This window comes from Charadrius vociferus, unplaced genomic scaffold, assembly GCF_000708025.1.
Source record: "Charadrius vociferus isolate BGI_N301 unplaced genomic scaffold, ASM70802v2 scaffold549, whole genome shotgun sequence".
Lineage (NCBI taxonomy): Eukaryota > Metazoa > Chordata > Aves > Charadriiformes > Charadriidae > Charadrius > Charadrius vociferus.
In genome coordinates this window covers 467,122-482,085 of record NW_009650103.1, presented here as the reverse complement: position 1 = coordinate 482,085, position 14,964 = coordinate 467,122, and the positions used below count along the sequence as shown (strand labels likewise).

The 14,964-nt window shown below is 54.7% G+C and overlaps 1 protein-coding gene across 1 annotated transcript in view; it reads right to left on the bottom strand.

Moving 5' to 3' along the window:
* The window catches only part of NTNG2 (netrin G2), a 48,822-nt gene that overhangs the window by 26,622 nt on the left and 7,236 nt on the right, over positions 1 to 14,964 (bottom strand). The window contains exon 2 of the mRNA XM_009892232.1: positions 957 to 1,600. Within this exon, the coding sequence (XP_009890534.1) occupies positions 957 to 1,600 (644 nt within the window). The remainder of the gene's footprint in view (positions 1 to 956; positions 1,601 to 14,964) is intronic.

The following is a 14,964-nucleotide window of genomic DNA, read 5'->3' as shown; positions in this document are numbered from 1 at the left end:
CGTGGCTGCTCATCCCGGCCCGGTGACCGAGCGCCTCTGCCTGCTGCTGCCCTCACCGCTGCCTCCTGCCTCCCCCCGCGGGAGCGAAGAGCTCTCCCATCCCTCGCTGCAGCTTCCTTCCCCTTGGAGCCCGTTCAAAGCCAGCCTCGGTGGCACCTGCAAAACATTTTTGCTTGCAAGTCTCAGAAGCAAACAGTTTGGAACCGACACAAACGGCTCCTCTGTCGCTGTGGTGATTCCTGTTAGCACGGGGTGGGTGATGGGGAGATTTTTCCCCTCTCGCCTGAAAGTCTTGCACAAGCTGAATCCACAGGCTGGATGGGAAATTAGCCATCTCGGCATTTTTCCACCTTACTTTGCTTTTTTAGTTGATGTCATAACGTAACATATGGCATCGTACAGAGATATGAAAAACAAAAACCAGGAGAAACAAACCCCCTCCTGCCTTCCCCTGCCCCAGACCTCTCGGGGGGTTTATCCTCAGCCTAAATTTCATCGGCCGCAGCTGGGGCTGCTCCGGGGGCACGAGACTGACTCGGGACTGGCAGCGAGCTGGAGTTTAGTGGGGTAAGCCTCATTCCTCACCCCCGCCAGACCCACTAGTGTTGCCCCTGAGATTTTGGGGCACAGGCTGCCTGTGTTTGCACAGCTGGGGATAGGGTATCAGAGGGAACTCAGACTCCGACCATCCATCCAAGCCGTGTCCCAGCTCCCCCCTATGCCGGCTCCAGGAGGACACAGCCCTTCTCTCAGACACAGCCTTGGAGGTGCCCCAGCCGTTCTCTGCAAGGACACATCTGTTTTATTACCGACGCTGCCCTGCCTTGGGAGAGAGGGTATTAGAGAGAGAAACACCAATAATCTTATCGGTCAACAGAAACGCTGATGGCTTAGTTTTCTAGCAGTAACCCTCTTCTCATCCCTCCAAGAAGAGACGCCCAAAGAAATGCAGTTACCTGCCGGTGACTTCAATGTTGGAGACAGCATAGAAGTACTTGTACAAGTTCTCCCTCTGCACATAGGTGCCCCCCAGGGCCGGTCTCAGCAATCTCATCCGCAGGTCGGTCACGGTGAAGAAGTCCTTGAGCCCTTTGGCGCTCTCCAGCCGGGTGTACAAGTTGTCCATGTTCTTGAGGTCAGGGCCAGCAAAGATGGCAAAGCGGTCCCTCACCTCGAACCGGACGGTCTTCTCTTTTTTGGAGCCCGCCCAGCGGGAATACTCCTCTGTGCAGAGGACCCTGTTGGCACTGGTGGTGGAGAGGTCCCGGACCCTCCGTGCTGGCATGCTGAAGGCCTCCATGCAGTCATCTGCATAATATTGGTACGGGTGCCAAGTCCTCCCATTGTCCAGTGACTTCTCCAGCATCATGATGGTGGGCCGGCCATACTCGAACGTTATCACGATGTCATCCGTCAGCTCAATGCTCTTGTTCCAGGACAGCGTGATGTTGGCCAGCAGCGGCTCCGGGTATCGGCGCCACGTCACGCTCTGCCAGTACGTGGCCAGCCCTTCATCCTCACTGTCGAACATGAGTTTCGGCGGGTGGGCCAGGTCCGGGTTGGAGGCGTCGCACTCATCGCTGCACAGGTACGGGTTCTCCTGGAACAACAACAACGGTCACGAGAGAAGAAGGCAATGCCCGGGCATCGCATGGGCATCGCATGGGCATCGCGAGCAGGTGGTCGAGTTTGCACCATTACGGACCCTGGTTTTAGCTGCTTGTGTCAAATGTTAACTGCTGGGCTGCACTGGAGTTTGCTGGGGGTCTGGCTCTGGGTGATGCTCTTTCTGAGCATGAGTTTAAGACAGAAACATGTGGCTTTGCCTTTGCTGTAAGAACCGCTGAGCTGTTTTCTTTGAAATGCCCTTTGGGAAAGGGCCTTTCAATTTGGCACGGGGGCAGTTTTCATAGAAAGCGCTTTCCCTGAGATGGTCTCTGAGAGACTTCATTTAAGCTTGGCCAAGTTACAAGCCTATGGAAAGCTGCGTTCACCCCTGCTCCCTTGCAAGAACCAAATGGCTGAAATCTCAGAAGCACATCCATGCCTTTCATGGCTCTTGATGCCGCACGGGCTGGGGACACATCGTCACCCCAGTGCCTCTGAGCACAGCTGGAGGAGGGAAAACAGATTTCCCCAGCTCCGAGCTGGGCCAGGACTGGGCAGTAGTGGAGAGAGCAGAGATCTGTGCTCCTGGTGTCTCTGCTTTCCCCAGGACAGCACGCTGCCCTTGGGGACAAGCAGAGCAGGTATGCTTTGGGTGCACCCGCTCAGCCCAGTGTGATGACCGTTGCTGGTGACTCTTCAGTTCAACCCACCCAAACTAACCTGACGGGTTAGGAAGCTGACGGGGAAGGAATCGGGAAGGGAACAGGGCAGGCAGTTCTGTGCCCAGACCCATGGACCCAGGACTCCCACATTCTAAACCCGTGGCAAATAGAAGGGAACATCAGCTCACGTCTGTCTTTGCAGCCACCGAGTTACGTAGCTCTGCCTGGCAGCCCCACTGCCTGCGGGGACAGGGGCTTCCCAAGCCGCGCTGCCTTCCCCAGCCGCAGGCAGGAGGTGCGATGGTCCTTGCCCGCCCGCAGGGACCACAGTGGGAAGGATGGCTCAGCCCATGCAGGTGACGATGTCCACTGCTAGGTCACTCGTTGCCTGCCGGCCTGGGCAATGGGAAGAAACGGCCCAGCCATCCTATTTTGCCCACAAGTGGCAGCGCACAGCCAAGCTTGCGTGTTTTGCAGAGACACATGCACCCATCCACATGCGTTGAACTGCATTAAGGACATATTTTCAAGGTCACGCACCAAATGTTGAAGTTTTGGAGGTGGGCATCAGGGTTAGCCGTGGCAACGGGTTTATCGCTCAAGCATACATGTGTTAAAGCCTGTCATTACACACCGGGGTCTCTCTTGCCCTGCAGCCCCTGCCTGCGGGAGCACGTGGGTCAGACCTGCCTTGGGGATGATGTGGGGCTGTGTGATAGTGGGTACCATCTGCAAAAAAAACCCTCTGCAACACACTACAAATCTTTTTTGCATGTGAAGCATCTGTTTGCTGTCGCTTTACTTCCCTCTCAGACTCAAAGTCCAGAGGATCGGGAAGGGAGAGGGATTGGTAGGACAGCAGGCTCTGCTGCGGTGGGACCCTCGACAGGGAGGCAGAGCCACCTGGCAGAGAAGGAGGAGGTGATAAAGCAGCTGGAGCTGCTCAGGGCTGATGTCTGGAGGCGAGGAGCTTGCTGGAGTGTGAGGTCTTGCCCTGCTGAGCACAGTGGACTTGCAAGGTAAGACCGAGCTGGGTTTTGCGGTTTGGTTTGTGAATGCATTGTGCGTGGTCGGGAGCCCGTGGGAAGGTTCTGTGTCTGGGGAACGGCATGTTCCTGCCCGGCCCTGGGGACCTCCTGTAGCACCGGGGCTGTGCCGGGGTGCAGGGAGCTGCTGCTGGTACCTGGAGGCTCAAACAACGGCGGCGCAGGGTTGGGGTCTGCACAGGCTGGTGGTGTCCCGGCGTTGGGAGAGCCGTGCCACAAGCGTGGGAAGCGGCTGCTCCTGTGTCCGTGGCACTGGAGACGCATCCTGAGCCATGGGCTTGCTTTGACCTGGGAAACTGTTGGAGTCTAAGTGCTTGTGACCTACTTTTAGGGTGCCCTGTGTAAACCCCAGGCAAAACAGAGGAAGGGATACAGCTTGAGGAAATAGATGCTCTCGGGTGCGAAGTGTGGCTGTTGCTTTGAAAGTGGAAAACAATGTGTAGCGTAAGATGCTTGGGAAAATCTGGGCTCTGCCACCTCCAGTTGGGCAACCGAAAGTCCTGGGAAGTACTTAGAGCTTCTCCGCTCTGTGTCTGTAAAATGGGCCTTTGGTTCCTCCCCGCAGCTCGGAGACACGCGCTGAATGCGAGTAACTGTTTGCACAGCGAGTGGAGGCCACAGCGCCGAGGAGCCTAGAAAAGCTCAGGAGGACATAAATAATTCTGTCTCCTGAGCGGCGTGTGAGTAGCACGCTGTAAATAACGCAGAAGGCTGCTCCGCCAGCAGCAGGGATAAAACAAAATAGCGAGCAGCTGATCTGTACGTGAGCACCAGGCTCCTTTGCAGGGGATGCAGCGGGGGCCTTGGGGAGAAAAGGGGACCCCTGTAAATAAAGCATGCCGCGTCGTGTGCGTGTGCATGAGGCTGCCGGGGAAAGCAGCAGAAGCTAGTTGATAAAACGGGGCAAAACTCATACTGTTTTCAACATTGTCGTGCTCTCAAATGTACATCTGCCGGATGGTAAAGTCACGAGTGCCGTGCTGGGATTTGCTCCTCCTGTTACAGCCTTAACGTGAGCAACGTGTGGGTTTTGCCATCTCCGTGAGCGCTGGGAGGAAGGGCTGCTGCCGGGCTCCAGTGCGCTGCCCATCCCCGGAGCAGGGAGGCTACTAAATGGATGCTTCGGTTGGTGTTTTAAAAGCAAATGGGTATGGTTTTATTATTTTTTTCACTTGTTTGCAGCTGTGCCAGTTGAGCAAGGGAAACGAATGGAGTGCTCAGGCTTGCTCGGGTGGGTCAGGTCGAGGCGTGAGGGCACCTGCCCAGGAGCTCCCCACTCCCCTCCCAGAGAGGAGGAGATGCCCGGAGCAAGGGGAGATGCCAGCCGGGGTGCGGCAGGGCTCTGAGCCACGCTGGGGGTCCTCGGCTGCTGCGACATGCTGTTCGGGAGCAGGGATTAAAAAAACCTAAGATATTGACATATTTAATATGCTCTCCTGACTCGTCACGTTCAGAGGAATTGTTTACCTCTGCTAATGAGACACAGCTTCCTGCTGGGGGATGTAGCTGCCTCTTAGCGCAGCTTTACAGTGGTAAAAGAAAAAGGAAGAAAAATCCCCATCAGCTGAAGCGCTGAGGGCTCCGAGTACGCCTCCTGCGCTGAGGCAACATATTGTGTTGCAGTATGGTCTTACTGCCAATGTGGCCATACAGATGGCTTAATAGGACGGTCCTGAAAAGACCATCCCAGAGGTCCATTTTCCCCTCTTGTCTGAAGGAGGGTGCAGCAGTGCAGCGTCTTGCTGGGCTCAGGTGGGGAATCGGCTCGAGGTGGCAGCACAAAACTCCCCAATAAACCCCCTCCTTGCTGCTCACAGCAGCTCTGTATGAGCAGGAGTCTGCGTGCATGGAACCATCCTGGTAAGAGTGCTCTTGCCACGTGGCTTCTTTTCCTTGTGTGTGGCAGCCATCGGGGCTGCCAAAGCCCTTGAGCTGGTGTAAGATGAATCTCCACTGAGTATTTGGTGCTAGAGCTGGCCACAGTGGCCAGCTTCGCTTTCAGGGCTAGAGATGATGCTCCTATCAAGGTTCTCTTTGGAGGCTTCCTTAAGCAGTAGGCAAATTACACAAAGGAAGGACTCTGTGGCCAAACCACAGTAAGAAAATATTACCCAGATCAGTAAAGAGTGGCCAGGGTGGGAGGTGGGACAGGTTTCCCAGGAGCACTGAGGGAAGCAACCGAGTCCGACAAGCGTGATCCCCCTCCCAGTGTCCCATTTGGAGGACGTCCAAGCATGTCCCTGGCAGGGGTCAAGAGGAGGAAGAAGCGGAGCCAAAACTCTGCCTGTGTCCCATATGCTCATCCCAGAGATCAGGGAATGGAGATGCACAATCCCTGATGACTCCTGTACTTCCCAACCTGTAAGCATGCTCAGCTCAGCAGACAGCAAGTCCAAAGACGTCTTTCACCACCCTGATGCTCTGAGGCGGCACACAGTTTGAGATTTGTGTGGTTGTAACAGGGCAAACGCAAAAAATAACCTCTAAGTGACAGTGCTGAAAGGTGGGGGAGAGCCTCAAAAGCCACCAAGTGAGTCACATCACTATGGCTTCCTCTGCTAAAATGAAGTGTTCCTTTTTGGTTTTGGGTTTATTGAATTGTCCTTCCTCCACAGGGTGCTCAATGCATTTTTCCGCTGGTGGGGTGGTTTGAAGTCGGCCGGGAGGGCAGGGGGGAGCGGAAACAGATGGCCATACTTTGGCTGCTCCATTGGACTTGGTAAGATCTGTTATAGCACTGTTGAAACAATTCCAGGTATTATTTTTGAATCTGGTTTCCTCCTCCAAGCCGTGTGTCCTCCAAAGAATCTGTCCAAAGTCTCAAGATATTTACGTCTTCAATCTAAAAGTCAGAATGCATTAGCCAGGCAAACTTGGTCTCAGCGAGCTTAAAATAAACCAGTTCACTTTGAGTCTCACGCTATTAAATCAGTCGTGAGTGTCCTCACGGCAACTAGACATTGCAGGTTTCCAGCTCTCCAGCATGCTCTTCTGGTTGCTCATTTCTTGAGGGTGCACCAAAGAGCACTGCAACCTTTCTTAGCCCCAGCTCAGCCCAAAGTGGCAAAATCACGGGGGGAAAGTGCAAAAGCCTCGTTGAGGACAAGTTGTCCTAACAAATGGCATCCAAGCCAGATTGTCCCTCCATGGGGCAAATCATAGAATGGTTTGGGTTGAAAGGGACCTCTAAAGGTCATTCCAAACCCTCTGCAATAAGCAGGGTCATCTTCAACTACATCAGTTTGCTCAGAGCCCCATCCAACCTGACCTGGAATGTTTCCTCTCTGGGCAACCTGATCCAGTGTTTCACCACCTTCATCATAAAAAAAATAATCTCTTCCTTACATCTAGTCCAAATCTACCCTCTTCTAGTTTAAAGCCGTTACCCCATGTCCTATCACAACAGGGTCTGCTATAAAGTTTGTCCCCATTTTTCTTATAAGCCCCCTTTAAGTACTGGAAGGGGCTACAAGGCCTTCTCTTCTCCAGCGCCAACTCTCTCAGCCTGTCCTGATAGTGTTCTATCCCTCTGATCATCTCCGGGGCCTCCTCTGGCCCCGCTCCAACAGCTCCGTGTCCTTCTGCCATTGGGACCCCCCAAGCTGGAGGCAGCACTGCAGGGGGGTCTCCCCAGAGTGGTGCAGGGGGGCAGAATATCCCCCTTGCCCTGCTGGCCACGCTGCTAGGGATGCAGCCTCAGATGCCGGGGGCTCGCTGGGCTGTGAGTGCACATTGCTGGGTCACGTCCAGCTTTTCCTCCACCAGTTCCCCCTAGTACTGCTCTCCATCCCTTCATCCCCCAGCTTGTATTGATACCAGAAGTTGCCTGGATGCAGTGCAAGAACCTGCACTTGGCCTTGTTGAACCTCATGAGGTTCACATGGGCACACTTCTCGAGCCGGAAATGTGTCCCAGTCCCGGTGACCACAGGTCCAGCCCTTGGGTTTCATCTCCTCTCGGTGCCTGGGGTCGGTGCTGGGCAGAAATGCTGCAAAAGGGACTTTCTGAAGGTGACAGCAGGGACTTGCTCCTTGAGGAGGATTTCTTAAGAAACAAGACATCGTGCTCTGACAAGGCACGATGACAGGAATCCAGGATGCTGCCGTGAAGCTGCTCCCCGCCTTGCTGGGGAGGGAGGGAGGGAAGGGGGGAAAACAGCCACAATAAAAGGCCCCGGTTTTACAAAGCCCAGCTGGTTTCTAGAGCTCTTAATGAGTGCACAAAGTTGTTTTGCTTTTTTTTTTTTTCCTGGCAGATAATGCCATTTTTAAGCCTCATAGCATAAAATTATATATTTTTGTAGGTGAAATTACTTGATTAATCATTAAGCTGTTGAATATTTTAAACAAACTAGACATCTGTTGTGAATGGTGAAAGCTGCACAGAGATAAAACTGCAGCTTTTAGGAGATCTCCATGCCAAAGGGAAGCTGGAAAGCGATTACAACCACTAGCCACACAATAAAGAAAAATAATAAAAATAATAATAATATTAAAAGGGGAAAAAAAACCACCCGAGATTTGAGTAAGGAAAAATAAGTGGACAATGTGAAAACTTGTACTGCTCAGCCAAGGATGCTCATTACAGCTCTCATAACCCGGTGTGATTTGTTTAAGGGTGTCTTGGCCCAGGGACTGCCCCTGGAGTTGCTCTGCTTTCAGGGGTCTCTTCCACTTGATGAAACTGCGTTGTTTAAGCCAAGGCTTCTGCTAAAACCTAGGCCACCCTGGGATCAACTTGTTTTTAATTACAATCAGTCTCCTAATAAGACTAATGGCAAGGTGTCATCAAGTTGGACTAGTTTTAGAAATCCAAACTTTGTATTTTTTTAGTCAGGGGTTGAAATCCTTGGCTTTTTTTTTTATGGGCAGATCTTTATTGAAGGGGAAAAAGGTTAAAGGTTTTTCTTTGCAACAAAGTTCTGTGCTGTTGGGCAGGTTCTCTTGAGTGCTTTCTCCCGTAGAGGGCTTTCCCCCCCAAGAACTGGCTCCCAAACTGAGCCAGAGAGCTCTCAGACCTTGGGTGTCTCCAGGCTCTCCTGCAAGCACTGATGATGGTTGGGACAGGGGGCCTTTTGATCTCCCCCTCCACAGCCTAAAGGGCCTGGAGAGATGGGTCTGGCTCCCTCGACAAGAGGAGGAGCTTCCTTCAGACTCTGAAATGAGAGATCTGCTTAACGACCAGGCACTTGGAGCAGACAGGAGAAGGTCTGGTGCCCACCGAAGGCTGTCCATCCTGACCCTCACGGGGCCATTAGCAGTGGCCACCATCTGTCACCGCTGCGGGAGGAGGTGAGGAGGGTTTGCAGGGTGCTGCCCCTCTTATCTGTAGGTGATTGTCTAGTTTTGCTGAGCGGCACAAGGAATTCAGGAGAAAAACATCATTGCGCAGGAGCAGGGTTTTGCTGGCCTGCGCATCAGGTGGTTGCTGGAGCGATTTCAGTGGGGTAGGTGACAGCATAGAAACCTCCTTCCTCCTTCTCGGGAGCACTCCTGGCCGAGGAGCCCTCGGTCTGAACCTCCACCCAGGAGGGGACAAGTGCCTCCTCCTCTTTAGCACCTGCCCCGTCTGGCCGTGATGCTTAAGAAACATCCCAAGGCCCTTCTGCTTCTCGCAGGGCACCCTGCTTTTCATTTTGTGCTTCAGTGTTGGCTGATCAGGTTCACAAAGTCCCCACGTTGTCTTGCATGGCAGCAAAGTCCTTAAATTCGTATCAAATTTCCTCCAGATCCTGCAAAACAACTGCCTCGGCAAAATCCTTGTGTACACCTCATCCTGCCCTGCTAACGTCCCTGCTGTGGACTGGTGCCACCACGGGTGTCCTGCAGCCTGTACAACCTGTCCGTCATGGGGAGGACTGATGGCCATGGGAGACGGTGGTCCCCAACTGGCGGAGGGGAGCAGGGGCCATCCCGCACCATCCCTGCCTCTCCTCCTCTTCCTTCCCCCCGAAGTTTTATTTTCCCCCTGTACCTTTCCCCATCCAGCACCAAATTGGATCTGTTTGCTCAGGAGGCTGAAGGATAAAGCTGGAATGATCATCTCGGTGCGTTTGCTTTCCTGCTTCTTTACGCTCAGCCATGTTCTCCTGATTCACGCTGGGATTGAGCCGCGAAGCTTCGCTTCGCCTCCATGTCCTGCTCCGGCTTCCCTGGCTCTGCCGGGGCCTCGCGGGGATCCCGTCCCTGTCCTGGTCGGGCTGCGGCTTCGCTCTGGTGCCGGTCAGCACCACGATTCAGCACCAGGAGATAAACCCCCGGGCAGGAAAGATGCTGTCCCTGACAACCGCTTTTATCCTCCCCACTGATACCGAGTTAAATCTATTTTCTGCAATAACAACTTTTAACAAGGGCCACACCGAGTGATATGTGTTTTGGGAAACTTCTTTGGTTTTTCTTCTAATAACTGCTTCAGGACACGATGCTCTTTCCCAAACAGAATCGCATTTACCCAGGAGAAAACGTAGGCTCATCCTAACGTCATTATGGGGTAGTTTCACTCTTGCTGCTTCTGACCTGAGGGGTCAACTGCTCTATCTGGATTTGAGAAAAAGATAAGGTGATTTTATGATCAAAAATAACATTTGTGGGTAATTAAATCTTGTGCTTCAGGGCACAAACCATAACCTGCCAGTGGCCAGGATGGGACTCCCAGAGAACTGGAAATACACTCTGACAATTAATTTTCACTCTATTCATGGGCTGGGAGGGATCAGAGGGGTGAAACAACCATAATTAATTTACAGCGATTATTTCCAACAGCTGGCAAGTGGCATAACTCACCGGCAGAGATGGCTGAGAGCACGGAGATAATTGAGGAGAAATATGAGGTCCCTCTCGAGCCAAACAGCCCTGCACCAGCCCTTCCCTGCGAGCATGGGTGAAGGTCCGTGCCCTCCTCGCTTGATGCCCTGGGGACGCGGGGGGACGCCGGGAGCCATGGGGAGGCCACGCAGAGCTCCCTGGCCGGGGTCCACTCCTCTTGCGCTAATTACCCCGACCCTGGTGCCCAAGCAGGCTTTCCCCGCAGCACGGCTGGGACTCAAACTCGGCAAACGTCTCGGGAACAGCTTTGCCCGTGCTGTTTTGGGGTGCCTGTCAGCGTGTCGGTGTCCCTGGTGGGGCTGGCATGGCAGCATCAGACTGCAGAGACACTGTGGGTGCTCTGAACACAAAATGCACCTTTTTGAAATGAAGTCTTAAGAGCTTTCTTCAAGATGCTACGTTTTCTTCTATTTTTTTTTTTTAAATACTGCTTTGGCCAAGCTCTATATATTTTAGATAATCCAGAAGCCCTCTCCTATGGCAGAAGATGCAGTTTTCCCAGGGGCTGCCTGTGTGGCTGCTGCCCAAGAGCCGCTTGGATGCTCGGGAATGCTCCAGCGAACCCCGCATCCACACACCCTGCAGGTGTCGCTCCCTTCTTCATGGTAACCCTCCAAAGAGATGTTCTTAAACAACCTGTATGTGTAGGCAGGTTCTGGCAGGGCACTCATGGTTCAGTGGGGCGTTATTTCGCAGCTTCACCTCCGTAGGGGAAGGGCAGCTCCGGCTGGGAGGCAGCGGGCTCTGGGGCAGGGGTGGGGTGGGATGGGATGGGATGCTCAGGATGGGCTTTTGGGGTGGTCTTCTTGCTTGTGTGCCCTTCCCTTGCTGCCTCTTTCCCCCCAGCCATCTGCAAGGGGCTCTTATGAGGGCAAAGACAGCAAAAGGGGAGAAACCCGTCTTCGCTAACAAGCTGTTTGCTGTTTATGAGCAGGTAAAGGCAGAGCGGGAATGAATTATTAATAGGGTGGAAATGGGGTCCCTCCACAGATCTACTGCTAATTCTGGCTCAGCTGAATGTCACTCCCTCCATCTCCCCCCCCCGACCCCGGGCCGTGGTTTGGGGGATTGATTGCTCCTCCGCTTCCTTCCCCTTCCTCCCGGATCGGAGGTTGTCCAAGCGCAAGGTCACCCCTCGGCACAGGCGTTAGGACACACTTTGCCTGAGTGCGGGATTCGGGAGAGCGTGAGTCAGCAGAAACCGGCTCTTAGCGAGCACATGCTGGGACACGCTCAGAGAGACATTTTGCTTTGCTTTTTGCCTCTTCCCTTTGGCCTGAAGCAGATACTCATTCACCGAACAGCGTGCCGCTCGTTCAAGGCTCTCGGGCTCCCTTGGGCCCGTCTCTCTGCCGGAGAAGAGATTCAACCCGTGCTCATGGCTGCTCTTCCCCTTCCCCCTCCAGCCTGCTTCTGAATTCGAGAAGCATCTCCTTTGGATTTCTTCCTAGCTCAGCACTGTGCCCTTCTCTCCACCAGCCGTGGGGAAACATCACGGCGACAGACAGGGTTGTGTGGTGGCTGCACAACATCCCATCTCCAGCTGGGGAAACTGAGGCAGGGAGGGATTTCAGGAGCAGGACTGGGCTTTGCCGGGAGCGTTGGGGCATCCACCTTTCTGAACATCGAGTTCTCCCGGACACCTGCAGCTGGGCAACGTAGTGGTTCCGTCACCCAATCGTGATGTGAGGGTCAAGATAAACCAGGAGGGTCAAGGAAATCTCCGCTCTCACCCCACGCTGTCTCTGAAACTCGCCCCAGTCTGCTTAGTACCTCCATGAAAAGGGTCTGAACTGATCTTAGCGCCATAGATAATACAACCTCTGCAGGATGCTTCCTGCCTGGATGTCGGCCTCTTCTCTGCAAAGGGAGGACCTGGAGGGGGATTCTGCCCGTCACGTGCACACAAAGACCAACCCAAGACACCGCTCCACCCTCACAACACAGTTGGCACCACTCGTGCACGACACAAATCCCTTCACGCTCACTCTGGCTAAGCCAGAAACAGTCAGAAAAATTTGGTGACATGATGAATTTTAACCTCCGGACTGAAATCAGCCCTGTCTACAGGTGACCTCTCCATGAAGAGCCCTCAGCATGCCATTTGCAGGGTGACCTCGGGGCAATACTTCCATTTCCAAAGCCCAGGGATGGCTGGGCAGTTGCTCGGCATCTGCTGCCAGATCCACCGCCCAGCACCTTGTCCTGAAAAATGCGTGTGCGGCCGATTTGTGGGCGACACAAGGGTTAACGCCGCTCGGAAAATTCCACTCCTAAGCAGATAATCTCGTCTGTGCTGGGCACACACACATCGCCCACAGCCCGGCCTCCCGTGGAATAATTTTTTGAGCAGCTCTTTCTTTGTGAACTGCTAATCCCCCGGTGAGCTGCTCTAACCCCATCCCTCCTGGTGCCCCGGGCTCACCTCTCACCCACCCCCCCTGCCGGGGCTGCACCCCCGTAACTGCTCCTTTTGTGAGTTTGGGGATTACAGGGTAACCTAGAGCCCAAGATCGGAAGCTGATGAACCAGTCACCCCTTAGCCACCACCGTGGGCACACGTTCAAAGACGCGGGCATTTAATCCCATTGACTGCTTTTTTAGCTCGTCTCCAAACCTGGACTTTCTGTACCCAAGAGTTGCAAGCTTTGCTCTTCCCAGGGCGCTGCCCTGAAACTTGTCTACAAATTAAGCTGCTTGGATCCTGCCCCATCCCTTCTCTGCCAGATTATTAAACCCTCGCATCTTGCTAGGGAGATGCACCCGTGTCCGCAGCCCCTACCAGCGGGAGCACCGCAGCAGCAACCTGTGCGCTGGGCTCCGAGTGCATTATTGATTCAGGACTAAGAAAATGCTTAGGAAGTAGGAAAAGTGTCCTGCTCTCTAAAAGCTTGTGCGCCTCGTAAGCTCAATACATGCAGCCTTTGCAGAGAGGCTCGCTACGCCGCTATTAATATTTTATTCTGTAAGAGAGGCCAATAGTTTGAATGGGGGAGGGCAGGATGGGGAGGCCGGGGTTGGGAGAGGGGAGGGAGCGGAGGCTCTGCTGTGGTCCTCAAACGGAGGTGCAGATCTTCCCCAAAGCCTTTGCAGGGGGAGCACTGTCGGGTGGTGAATCCCTCTGCACCCACCCCGGCCCCCGATCAGGGCTCCCGTGTTTGCTGCATCAAATGTTCTTCTTTTGCTGTTGCGTGCAAAGTAATCGGCTGCTTTATGCCCTATTTTAAGGGTAAGGTTTCAGCAGGTGGCTGTGATGGTGCTGTGGTCAGCCCGAAACGTGCCCTGGCTGCTGCAGGGGGCTGTCCCCAAGAGCAGAACTGCAATCCTCTCCTTTAGAGGGCTCCCCCAAACCTTCTTAACGGCAGCACTGTGGAGCTGAAGCAGCTGAGTCAGCCAGGGGACGGGGGCTCACAAACCTTCTGGCTGGGAGTAAAAACCAGTTGAATCTGTGCTAGTTCTCTTTTCGGGATATTGTCCCCAAAAGGGATGTAGATGTGCTGAGGGCAGAGTTGGGACACGGTGGTGGCAGCATCCATGCGGAGCTCAGTGCCGGGACAGCAGAGACATATTGCCCATACTGGTCCTGTGCCACGTGGGCACTGGAGCTGCCCAGCACCGCCCATGGGTGGGCGACCCCGCTGCCCGCTCGGGCACCCATCACCGTACTCTGCTGATCACGCACTGGCGCTCGCCTTCCGGTGCGACTTGGTGGAGGCTGAAGTCACGGTGCCACACGTGGAGCTGCTCCAGGGAGGGGAGGCTGCTGCGTGAGTGGCTTCTGCGGAGATGGGAGCAAGTGGGAGAGGTGGGAGCCGGGAGCTCAGTGGGAGCTGGGATGTGACCCAACCTGGTGGCTCTCCATCGCTGCGTGCCTGCACCCACGGAGCTCCTGGATGAGCAGCCCTGGTCGGTCCACTCTCACGGCTGGAGCCTGCTCGGGGACGGGTGACAAATGGAGAAACTACCATGGGGAGAGGTGGCAGCTGGGAGCTCAGTGGGAGCTGGGATGTGACCCAACCTGGTGGCTCTCCATCGCTGCGTGCCTGCACCCACGGAGCTCCTGGATGAGCAGCCCTGGTCGGTCCACTCTCACGGCTGGAGCCTGCTCGGGGACGGGTGACAAATGGAGAAACTACCATGGAGCCAAAAGCCACAGGTTTCCCTGAGCCCACTCGCAGCTCAGAGCAGATGTGCGGAGGCGCCGGTGCCAAACGCTGGAGCAAGCGCAGGTTGGGGCAGTGGAGCAGGGTGGGTGCGGGGTCAATGCTGCAACATGCACCCCATGTGGGGCCCGGTGACCCTGCCTGAAAGATGGGGGGACTCGCGGGGACCTCACAGGACAGGTCTGAGGCTGCAGGGGATGGCACATCTGCCTGGGGCAAAGGCTGGAAGTCCAAACTGCTGTTTGCCGGTGGGTCTTAGCCAGTGCTTTGTAGGCATTGGCTTCTCCCCCTGGACATCTCCTGGATGGTCACCAAGCGGTGCTTCGCAGCCCATAGAGGAAAAAGCCCCTTTGGTGTTTTCCAGCACAGGAACCTGTGTACCGCATCGAGGTGCCCAAGCAGCGCCCGTGGCGTACACTGCCGGCTGGGTGCCCAGGCAGGTGGGCGCCTTCCAGAGGGCGGCCGCAGCAGCAGTGCTCACACCATCTTGGTGGAGAACTCTCGCTAAGCAGGTCAGCAACGGTCCACATACATAACAACTCCGGCAAGTCAGAAATTTGGGCTCTGCTAGCCAAGCATTGCTGAGCTGGTGTTGCTCACGCTTGGTGGAGCTCACCATCTAGGTCAGAGGAGGAATTCGTGAACCTCGGGGACCCCCCCC